General features: G+C 33.4%; 1 protein-coding gene across 1 annotated transcript; it reads right to left on the bottom strand.

The window, feature by feature from the left end:
- Positions 1-3,822: 3,822 nt before the first annotated feature.
- Positions 3,823-7,300, bottom strand: LOC127542092 (C-X-C motif chemokine 10-like). The gene is made up of 4 exons (XM_051967608.1): positions 7,127-7,300; positions 6,502-6,628; positions 5,267-5,356; positions 3,823-4,792 (listed from the first exon to the last, which is right to left on the bottom strand). The coding sequence occupies exons 1-4, from the start codon at positions 7,197-7,199 to the stop codon at positions 4,765-4,767; spliced, it is 318 nt and encodes a 105-aa protein (XP_051823568.1). The 5' UTR covers positions 7,200-7,300; the 3' UTR covers positions 3,823-4,764.
- Positions 7,301-11,638: the final 4,338 nt, after the last annotated feature.

Here is an 11,638-nt window from a genome sequence, read left to right as displayed (position 1 = left end):
GGGGTTTTTGGGTTTGTCAAACTTTGATTACTATAGTCATCAACTATTGTGTCATGTGAACCTAACCATGTGAACTGGTTTTCTTAGCCAGTATCAATTGATTTTGATGACTGCTGCTTTATAATATAGTTTTAGGTCTGGCACAGAGCTAGGCCACCTTCATTTACAGTTATTTTTTTCATTAATTCCCTTGAAATTCTTGACCTTTTGTTCTTCCAGATGAACTTTGTTATTATTTTTCTAGGTCAGTAAAATAATTTCTTGGGAGTTTGATTGAAATGACACTAAATAAGTAAACTAATTTAAGTAGTATTATCATTTTTATTATATTACCTCAGCCTTCTGGCACATTTTCTAGATTTGTTTTGAAAACAAATTTCCTTCACAAGCTAATTGCACAATACTTCAGAGTCTGATTATTTTTGTACAGCAAAATAATAGTTTGATCATGTATACTTATTGTGTATCTAATTTATACTTTAATATATTTAAAATCTACTGGTCATCCTGCCATCTAGGGGAGGGGGTGGGGAGAAGGAGGGGGAAAATTGGAACAAAAGGTTTGGCAATTGTCAATGCTGTAAAATTACCCATGCATATAACTTGTATATAAAAAGCTATTTAAAAAAAAGAAAAAAAGAGAAGTTGTGGGATAAAGCATAGCTTCTTCCATCATCTTGGCTCTTCCTCTTCCTGCTCACTTTCTGCCTTGGACTATTCCAATAGCTGGTTAATTAATTTTCATGCGTCCAGTCCATCCTTAATATAGCTGCCAAATTGATACTACTAAAACACAGAACCATCACTCTCCTGCTCAAAATGTCTCAATGCCTCCCAGTTGCTTTGAAGATAAAATGCAAATGCCTTTGTTTGATGTGATTAATTTGGCCTTAGCTTGCTTTTGCTTCTTTTTTGCATTCTACATTTCTGACAAACTGTCCCGTTTGCCATTCCTTATGCAGGATATTGAATTTTCTTATGGCTTTGTTCACACTGTCTTTATACTTTCAGCATGCACTTTGTATTTCCTTAGCTGTGTTCATGGTGTTTGAATATTTAGTTTTTGTGTTTTTTTGTGTTTTTTGTGTTTTTATCTCTGGTGTCTAGACCAACATTTGGCATCCAAATGACTCTGAATAAAGAATGTGTTGTTGTTCACTCATTTCAGTCCTACTTGGCTCTTCATGACCCCATCTGGGGTTTCTTGGCAAAGACACTGCAGTGGTTTGCATTTCCTTCTCCAACTCATTTTATAGATGGGAAAACTGAGGCAAACAGGGTTAAGTGACTTGCCCAGGGTTACACAGCTGGTGAGTGTCTGAGGCTGCATTTGAACTCAGGTCTTCCTGATTCTGGGCCTGGCATTCTATCCTCTACTCCATCTAGCTGCCCACTATGGGCCCATGATAAATGAATATGTTTTTAAGTTCAAAAACCCTGACGAAATCACATCCCCATATCCTCCTTTTCCCTTCTACTTTCCTCTGCCCTCTTCATTCTACTTATTTCTTTTAATTGGTATTCACCAGATGAAATGTGTCCTTTTGCTACACTTAAAGACAAGAGATAATTGTGGGAGTTATGGACTATTAAATATAGTAGGTACTCCTCAACAACTTTAAAGTTAGCATTTGCAGAGAAATATGAAACTATTTACTTTCAAGCTTGTGTCATAATCAGTGGTGACATAGAAAATATATTGAATTCCTAAAAAATTTTTAAATAGCTTCATCAGATAGTCTATAGCACGTTATTGCCTCTTAAAAAAAAAACAGCAAGAGATTATTTTTTAAAAGCAGGATCAAGCTTAGTTTATTGTTTTCTTTTAGAATGAAGAAAAAAGGGAATGATTTTTGGTGTGCTTTAATTACATTTTTCTATGAGAACTTTTTTTTTTTTTTTTTAATGACCAAATGTCTGTACGGAAAAAAAAAAAAAAAAAGCTTGTTTGGTATTCTATCTTTTGAGTGGAACACTTTATTATTTATGGGAAGTCAATTACCATGTTTTCTAAATTATTTCATGCAAAATGTCATTTTATTTGTGATAAATGTAGCCTCATACCAAGGAGGGCTTTTATCATCATATAAGTACAGAAGAGAGCCCTGGGCATTGCAGGTAGGAGGTTCTGTGTTAGGAACTTGGGTCCAGGAGTGTTTGAACAAAGCCTGTAATCTCTTCTCCTTCCTTGAGGACTTTCAGTTAATCTATGGTAAACTATGTTAAAATATGTTGATAAAATGGGCCCCAGCAGAGCCTCTGTGGTAATTAGGGCACCTGGGCATATGCAGGGGCTTGGGTTGCATTAAAAAGCTCAGGGTTAACCACACACACAGATGCATGGAACTTGGGTCTTAGTAGATAGGATGTCAGGAAGCTTGGGTCTTGCTGCATGTTTCTTTTCCTTATTATTTTTTTTTCAAAATTTAGCCAATGGTTAAGAAGTAAACAACTTTCTTGAAACCAATGAACAAAAATTAAGCATCTTCTCCCCTACCACTTATCTTTCTCTATAAAATACCTGTCCTGGAGTACCCCTGAGACCAACTAGTCCTCTGGTAATCCTTGTTCCCATCCTCCTTTATATGACAGTAAAGTCCTTTCTTGAGAAACCAGTTTAGTATCCAGGTAATTCTTACCTTTTAAACCTGTTCCTCCTTTGTGCTGATAAGCTAGAAATAACATGCACCTCATTTTTGCCATCTCTCTTCTGCTACCCTTACTTCCCCCATCCCAAAGTATGAAAGATGTACTTTCCTTGCTCCTGATATGTATTTGCAAAAAAGTCACATCTGTGCATGAATACATCTACATCTGTAAATGATTCTCACCTCTTTCCTTATGGTTATATATTTTTTAAATTTATGTTTTCCCCTGTATTATCAGAAAATTTGTTTTCATGTTGGAAGAACAAATATGTATTTTTATGCTACTATGCATTATTATCTAAAAGCTGATATACTTACCATAAAATTTAGTTTTTCCTATCATTCCTTTTTAATTGTTATTTACATAAATGATATAAACATAGCAAATTAAAATATAGGGAATATATGTGTAAGACATATTCCTTCTATATTTGTGTGTATACACATATACTTATATGTATATATGTATATACATTTCTTAACTCGGGGAGCCTTGTTGAAGACTGTGTACTTTAAAAGAGAAGTAGAGGACCCCATAGAGATGAGTGAAAGAGGGAAAGGATCAACATAGACAAAAACATTTTTTGCACATTTTTTGGAGAGAGTACCCATTAATTTGGGACTGGCTAATCAAATTATGGTATGTGAACATATGAAATATTGTGCTATAAGAAATAAAAGGACAATTTCTAAAAAACTTAGAAATATTTTTATGAATTGATACAAAGTGAGATGAGTAGAAATAGGAAAATACTCTATATTGTAACAACATTGTAGAGAAAAAGACAAAGACTTTCAAATACAAGAAACTGAGCAATATAATAACACTCTATGACTCTAGAAGATTAGTCATGAAGCACACTCTTGACAGAGAGCTGATAAATCAAACTACACAATAAGATATACATTTTTGGATATGGCCATTATGGGAATTTGTTGGATATTTGTTATAACAGTTTTTCTTTTTTGTTTCTCAAGGGGAGGAGAAGGGGAACTAAAAATATTTGGTAGGAAAAAAAGAAAAAAAGAAATATGGAGTATAGCATCATAAAAAGTATACTTTTTCCCCTTCATGATCATTATAAGAAAAGAGAAAAATTTGGAGAGTTGGAAGAAGAATAAAAGGAAACCAGAAAGCATCACAGACAAACAAGACTACTTTGAAACTTAAAACTTAACAATTATTATATTTTATTATATCAACAATTTAGTATATTTTAGAACTCAACAATTTATTATATATTTAAGAAAAGCATACAGTAGATAACAGATACTTGAAGATTAATGTATAATCCTTTCTTTCTGTTCTATCATATATGCTCATTTATTTGATGTGTAAGTTCAAAAAACAACAAAATGGGGAACTGTATCAGAAAAAAAGTAGAAGTATATAGTAACTAAACAGGATTTTAATCTATATAGAAGCAGCATATAGCATGTCTTGCTCATCCCCTCATGAAATCCTGTCATCCAGTTATTATAACAGCTTAACAACAAAGGAACATTGGAGGAGGGACAGGCTAGTCTTGAACAGGGACTGATAATAACCTCAGAGATTTGGGGATCATGCTAGAAAAGAACTGTTAACTGAATGCTCAGAGCAGAGATCTAGTATGGTAAGGCATTCAGAGGTTTTTAAGTTCATCATTTTGCAAATGAGGAAACAGAGTTCTAGAGAGTTCCAGAGTCACTTCTCAAGGTTATACAGGTCATACAGGACAGAGTATTTTCTTTGATTCTGAAGTCTAGCATACTTTCCACTATATAATGAACCATTTATTTTCATACTGGACAAAAACATTTATTTTTAAAATATCCATTGGAGAGAGAAAGATCCAAATTCAAATCCTGTCTCAATTGTTCACTAGCAATATGACACTGAGCAAGTCCCTTAATCTCAACCTAAATAGCTTCTTTTGTATAATAATAATAGCACCTACCTCACAGGGTTATTGTGAGGATCAAATGATATAACATGTAAAGTATTTTGTAAACTTTAAAACATATGTAAATGCTGAATTTTAATTTATATGGTAACAAGAGTTATTGTCATGAAGGAGAAGAGCCATATTCGGTCACATTCTAGTCCATCATTTCATGAGTTGCTTGGCAATCTTTACTTCTGATTAGAAGCGTCTCTAGACCTATAAAAAAAAAAGTATAAATTTTAAAAGTTTTGTTTTGTAATTGATTTGGCCTCTGCTCTAAATCTTGTTGAAATTGAATCCCCAGAGTGGAAGTTAAGGTCTGGAAATAAGGTGAAAAACTTGTAAATCTACTTATTCATTGGGCCCTTCTAGAATATGGGCCAATTCATCACTTGATTATGAAACCTGATGAAAATATTCACTATTGATCTATATCTGGATGGTATGATCCATCCAAATTATCAAAATCTGATTTTATTATTTTGATTGGGTTCCTTGAAATTGGAATTAACCAGGACATCATACATGAGAATCCCTTTTAAAAGGAGTAATACATATGGCTTGAAGTTAGACCACATGAAGTTTAATTTCCAATGCTAGATGGACAAACTCCAATACTTGCTATTTCTCTCTTTCTGAGTGTATTGTTTCTTGGAGAGAAGCATCACTTAGAAATCTCAGAAAACTTACTTTTTCTTGTTAATAAATTTGATTAAATCCTTTATTTTCTTGGAGTCAGGGTTCAGACATCTTTGTTCCTGGGTTCTCTTCATTGTGGCACTAAAATGAATTAATCAGAGGGAAGAATTTAAGTATATAATTATATTCAGTGATAATGAGATTTATCTCTACATAATTAGAATGGAACTGCAGATTGTCTTGGAAATACCCAGCTCTCAAATCCTAAGGCTTAAATCTTCCTTTTTTGTTGTGTAATGTTAAACCACTAACCTGTCCTAAACTGTAGTAAAAATGAGAGATGATAGAATTTGCTCCATTCTTTAGAGATCATATTTAAAATAGTTTCCTTTTGTTATGACTCACTGTTTATAATTTTCTTACATATCTATTAATTTTGAAGTATCTATTTTATATACTCTTATGTATACACATGTTGCCTTCCTTGGTAAAATGTAAGATCCTTATGAATAGGGATTATTTTTATCTATTATATCTGTTAGTCCAATGCTTAGAACAGGTCATGGCATGTAGTGAGAGGTTAATGAATGCATATTGATTAATTTTTTTCTCATCTTTTTAAGGAAAGAGATGAATTTAGAAGCTGGGAAATATTCTTAATTGCTAAAAGTAATTATACTTTCAATGAATTAACTTTTATAGAAGTTTATTGAGCTCTGACTAGGTCATACTTTTTGTTATCTAAGTTTAATTTTTCTAGTAAAAACACCCCAAATATATTTCTGATAGGAAAGAGAATTTGTAATTTAAAAAAAGAGTTTATGATTTAACCATTGGGAAAAGATTTAAAACATGATAAATAGGAATTTATTATTAACTTTCTTTTTCTGTACTAGAACATCTTACTTTGTAAAATATTAAGTCAAAAATTTAGGTCCAATTTTACAAAAAGTTCGAAATTGTCAAAACTGTTACTGATTTTTTCTGTGATTTTTCAGCAATAAGAACTCACATTTTAATAGCATTTTTAGATGTACAAAGCAATATGAGGTAGGCCATGAGTATAATTGTCTTAAGGGCCAAAAAAATTTAGGTCACATGCGTATTCTCCCCTAGGTAATGAATATGTGAACTAGAAGTTGAAGCCAGATCTTCTGAAGATAAAAGTTGTGTTCTTTCTCTTGTACTGTTTTCCCCTCTCCCAAACTTTTGATATTTGATTAAAAACTATAATGGTTATGGGAAAATACTTTCTATGCACACATAGTAAGTAGATTTTTACTCACATGATCTCAGTATGTGGACATGAAGAACTTGCAGGAATTATTTCAAGTTTTTGTAAGGATTTCACATTGGGGATAACACCATGAGACTTGATGCACCGACAACGTATATTTCTTGTTAGTGGGGATCCTTAGGGAAAGAAATTGGCAGAATAGGACAAGTTAGTATAGTATGCCACTATAACAGAGAATATTCATAGGAAGCTTTTGTTTCCATTTACATACTTGTCACAGAATAGATTTACTTTGTACAAACTAAAGCACATTGAGTTTATCTAGGCAGATGCTCCAGGTTACAAGGAAGCTAAATTTTGAGTATCTTTTAAATATTACAAGTTCTCATAATGAATGAATTTCAGGATGGTTTAGTTAGGAAAAAAATCGATAATAAAAGGTTACTGTGTTAATTGGACCAACCCCAATATTAAGTTTGCTTTGGAAGATTTGTCTCTTGGATGTTGACAAATTGATTTAAATCATAAAAATTTTGTATATTATTCTGAGTGCCTTTTCATCCATAAGCAGTCAGTGAAACTTTAAAGCATTTCAATTCCATATTAGTAACATGTATATATTCAATTCTAATTTAAGCTCTAAAATACAATAATATATAACTGTGCATTCTTACCTTGAGTCTTAGGAGGAATAAGTAACAGCCAGCAAAAGAGGAGAGTTATACAAAGAATAGCATTTTGGTTCATGGTGATGAGGTTGGATGTTCCTTTTTAATCTTAGTGTGCTCTGAGAGCTGAAGAATTTCTGAGAGGCCATGTGCATAGGAATCAGTATTTATAGGCGCTTCCTATAATAAATCTATTTGATATTTAACAAATAGTGCACGGATTTGTTCCTGGGGAAGTCCCAGATTGTAAAATTGAAAGTATTTTTATCTAGTACTGCTTCCTTTTCTAGGAATTCCCCAATTTCTTTTTTCAGTGAAAAGAATATTAGGTTTCGCTTTCTTTTCACTGGCTGTAAGAGACCAGCTTATTTCAGTAGCCTGCTCAGGAATTTGCATCTAGTAAGCCATAAATCAAATGTTTAGGCTGTTTATAAATAAAGGTGATGGAAAAAATGCCAAAGAAATGTTTATATTAAAAAAAAAAGATGAAAAGAGGCCATCTTCCATTTAAATAAATACTGATTAATTGCCTATTGTCACTAAAAAACTGAACCAGATCCTGAAAAGTATGGGAAGATACATGGATCATGCTCCTTTTACCCCAAAGAGTTTATTGTTTATAGATGACCTTAGATGAGGGAGTCCTGCAAAGGCATTTGGGAAGTTCAGCTGTGTTCCCATGGATGTGGAGTCAAGGACTTACGATTATTTAAGACTGGAAACTTCAGGGCAATTTTCCTTTATAATTTCTTGAAATACTACACTGAGATTTTTTTTTATCAGTTTTTTCAGATAATTTGATGATACCATATATTTAAATATATAGATATATAATATTTTTATATTATTTCTCCCCAATCTGTTCTCCAGATCAGTTCTTTGGATGTTTCACATTCTTTTCTATTTTTTCATTCTTCTGACTTTTGTTTTATTTCTTTGTGTCTTAGAATGTTATTAGCTTCTCCTTGCCCCATTTCTAGTTTGCAAGGAATTATTTTCTTCCTTAAGTTTTTGATTCTCTATTTTATATTGGTTGGGTTTTTTGTGCATAATTTTCTTGCACTTTATTTTTTTTCTAATTTTTCCTTGATTTCTCTTATTTGATTCTCTTTTTGTCTTATTAAAGTCCTTTTTCAGTTCTTCCAAAAACTTTTTTTTTCTTGGGACTATTTGAAATTTCTCATCAAAAGAGGAGTGTCTTTTTTGGCTCCATTATCTTCCTCGGAATATAAAGCCAAGTCTTTTCTATCCCTGTACTAGCTAGCTATGAGTTGGAGTCTTTCTCCTTTCCTTATTCAATTTTATTTATATATTTTTGTTTTGTTAATTAACATATGTATGTATGTATCTTTTGATCTCTCTTTCTCTGCCTGTCTCTGTCTCTTTCTCTCTGTCTCTTTGTCTATTTTAGCAGCTATTAATATAATCAAGTTCTAGTCCTTAGTATGGGAAATAATGCACCAAGCCTCAGTCTTTCTTACTGTTATTCACTGAGGTTGTTCCCGAGCCCTATCGTGGGCTCTCTCCTCCATTCCTAAACCATGTCTACCCCCTCTCACAGCCCCACACCTGCTGTCCAGCAAATAAACTTGCTCCTTTTAGTCCCTCAGATGGCGGCAACAGTTATCCTCTCTAACCAGGAGGTGGAACCAGTTTCTGTGAGTGCCTGCAGCTAGCAGTTCCCCCCTTCTGGTACCACCTTTCCCAGATGTGTGCTAACTCTCCCCAGCAGCCCAGGACAGGACACATCTGGCCAGTACAACTGTGTTTGGTGGCTCAGCTGCCCCCAGGTTTCTTTTCTTGTTTGTTGATTCTGCAGACCCGGCCTAGAAGTGTTTGCACTTCACTCAGCTGGAACCTCCACTCCTAGAGGTAGCAGACTTTTTAGACTTGGTAAGACAACTGCTTTACTCTGACTTTTTTTTTATTTCGGCTGCTCTACATTCCCTCTGAGGTGATGGATTTTTTGTTTTTGTTTTTGAGGAAATTTGGAGAGCTGAACGTTTTCTGATCTTATTTGCTTTCTTCTCAGGAACCTTTCCTTTAGAACTGTACATATAAGTATGGGTAAGATTTAAACAGGAAGAGAGAGGAAGATTCTAGACATGGGAACAGAAGGTCTCCCTAAGCTGTGTCATTTGGTGGAACCAATAGAGGAATATTGTGGAGAAACATTTCATTGAGGCTCAGATGAATTTTCCTGTTATACTGCCAGAAAGTGCCTCAAGAAATAGTTTTGGACTGCTTTTTTCTGCATCATAGTGTCTTAATGTCTAGGACTTCTCTTTAATATGGCCAGTTGATTGCTGTGTTCCATGGATAGGAAGCCCAATCTATAGGTAGAAAAGTTCAGTTGAATGATCCCAGGTAGGATACTTCCAGTCTTCTAGCTAGTTCCACATCAAAGCCATTTTTCCATCTCTCTTTTTTGACAAGAGGAAATTTTATCATGTTCCTTAAACCACTGGATACTAGAAGACATTCAGATGAAAATCTGAATTTAGATTTTGGGTCCTCATTGATCTCTGGGAGGAGTGCCTCAGATTTTTCTGGAACATTTTGTTTTGACCTTTCCTTTACCTAGATTAGGTTCTACTTTATATTGTACCACCTTTTAAAAAATGTATTATATTATCCCCTTCCCCCTCACTCCCCAAAACTATATAAAAATACTTGAGAGTCTAAACTGCCAGTTTTCTTATATCACTGATGCTGGTCTAACATAGTGCTTTGTAACATGTACTTAATATATGATTTCAGAATTGAAGTTTTCTCCAGTGGGTGAAAAATTAGAGGGAGGAAAACTTTTATTGTTATGAGAGGAAAACCTTTGTAACAATTAGAGAGGTATAACAATGGGACAGTCTGTTTTGTAGCCTGGACAACTGTCAATTGTTGAAGGTAATCAAGCGGAAGCTGGTTGATCATTTGCCAGAAACCTTTTGGGCAGGGAGGATTGGTGATGTTTTAGACTGAGCTGTCATTTGTCTTTTGGGAACAAAGTTTCTATTTGCTTTAATGTAATTAAACACTTATTGGAACATGAACTGGGTATCCAACTTTTAATTCACAATTTGTTTTGCTGCAGATCTATATTTTATGAAAGTAGCATAAGGTGCTAGAGAAATAAGCATGATTTATTAGAAATCAAAGTTTCCTTTCCACCTCATGGAATTTCCAAATATTGTGGCAGTTTATAAACAAAGTTATGTAATCTTATCTGTACTTCATAGCCAAGATTTCTAGGAAGTAGTTATTCTGCTTTGTACTACATGTGAAAGTGAAACTATATAAGCTCTATCTTGTCTGAATGTTCAAATTCCATCTCTGCCCATTAAATCACGGTTTTATGTAAGAGTTAGAAAAATATGTTACTTAACATTACCATTCCAAATATGAAATTGTGTGAATTAACAATTTACATTCTAAAGAAAACATTACAATTTATATTCTAAACAATTTGCATTCTGAAGAAAACATTAATCCTAACACAATAGTTTACATTGGTTAACTGCCAAAACCTATAAGAAACCAATAATGAAACTCTAATAACTCATTTCCACTATCTTATATTTAATAGCCAAGAGTATACATGCAAAAATACAATTTTTATTTTCCTGGGGATACTCTTTAAGACCTAAATTTCTAAACTTATGTAATCCCATCTTTTTAAAGGATAGAAAACAAGAAATGTCATGAATGCTACATAGAACATAGGAGATTAAAAGAATAATAATAATAATAATAATAATAATAATATCCACTGGAATGATATAAGGATGTCTAGAACTTGAAAGAGCATCCATTTCTATAAAATTCATACTCCATAGTTTTAAAGAAAAAAGGAAGATTCAACTTGGTATTTTTTCATATATGTTTATTATCACATTTATTCCTTTTACTTGCAAATCTGTATTCTCACTTCTGGTCATTCTTTCATGCTTTGGTTGTTAAGATCTCACATGGCATTTCCAGCTACCTATTATACCTATTCACTTGATTATTTTGTTAGCATCTAGATCCTATGGGTCCCAAACTGAAATCATTATCTCCAAGACAGTTTGACAAAAAATCTGTACGCTGCTTTGAGGTTGTCAGGACATTGGGTTGAAGGTATTAAGCGTGTTGTCAAAGCTTAGATCTATATCTTTAAGGAGAGGTTAAGGAGGGAAAAAAAGAGAATTTCTACTCCCTTCATGGCATTGATTGTTGAAACTATGAGAATGAATGAGAGAAATGACCAAGGGAAAGAAACAGCTGTTGTGCTATTAAAGAAGCCAGGATTTGAAATTCGATCGTTGTCTCTACTTGTGTGACTTTGGATAAGTCACTTCATGTAAGCTTTAATGTTCCAGTATAAAATTAGCAGAAAGGACTTACTATAAGCAAGCTCCTATGATTCTGTACCTTGCCAGCTCTCTCTACTATAAAGCATGGTCTCCAGCCATTTTTAAAATTAGGCATCCCTATAAGTAAAAAGTTTTTAAGCTCTCCCCCAATATGTGTATATATTTGTAG

The sequence above is a fragment of the Antechinus flavipes genome, chromosome 6 (assembly GCF_016432865.1).
Source record: "Antechinus flavipes isolate AdamAnt ecotype Samford, QLD, Australia chromosome 6, AdamAnt_v2, whole genome shotgun sequence".
NCBI classification, from domain to species: Eukaryota; Metazoa; Chordata; class Mammalia; order Dasyuromorphia; family Dasyuridae; genus Antechinus; species Antechinus flavipes.
The sequence above is the reverse complement of the archived record's forward strand: the minus strand, read 5'-3'. Positions and strand labels throughout refer to the sequence as shown.

Coding starts and splice junctions, on each gene's coding strand:
- LOC127542092 (XM_051967608.1), bottom strand. CDS start 7,199: ATGAACCAAAATGCTATTCTTTGTATAACTCTCCTCTTTTGCTGGCTG. Junction 6,629..7,126: donor TATTCCTCCTAAGACTCAAG/GTAAGAATGCAC, acceptor TCTTTCCCTAAG/GATCCCCACTAACAAGAAAT. Junction 5,357..6,501: donor TGTCCACATACTGAGATCAT/GTGAGTAAAAAT, acceptor AATTCATTTTAG/TGCCACAATGAAGAGAACCC.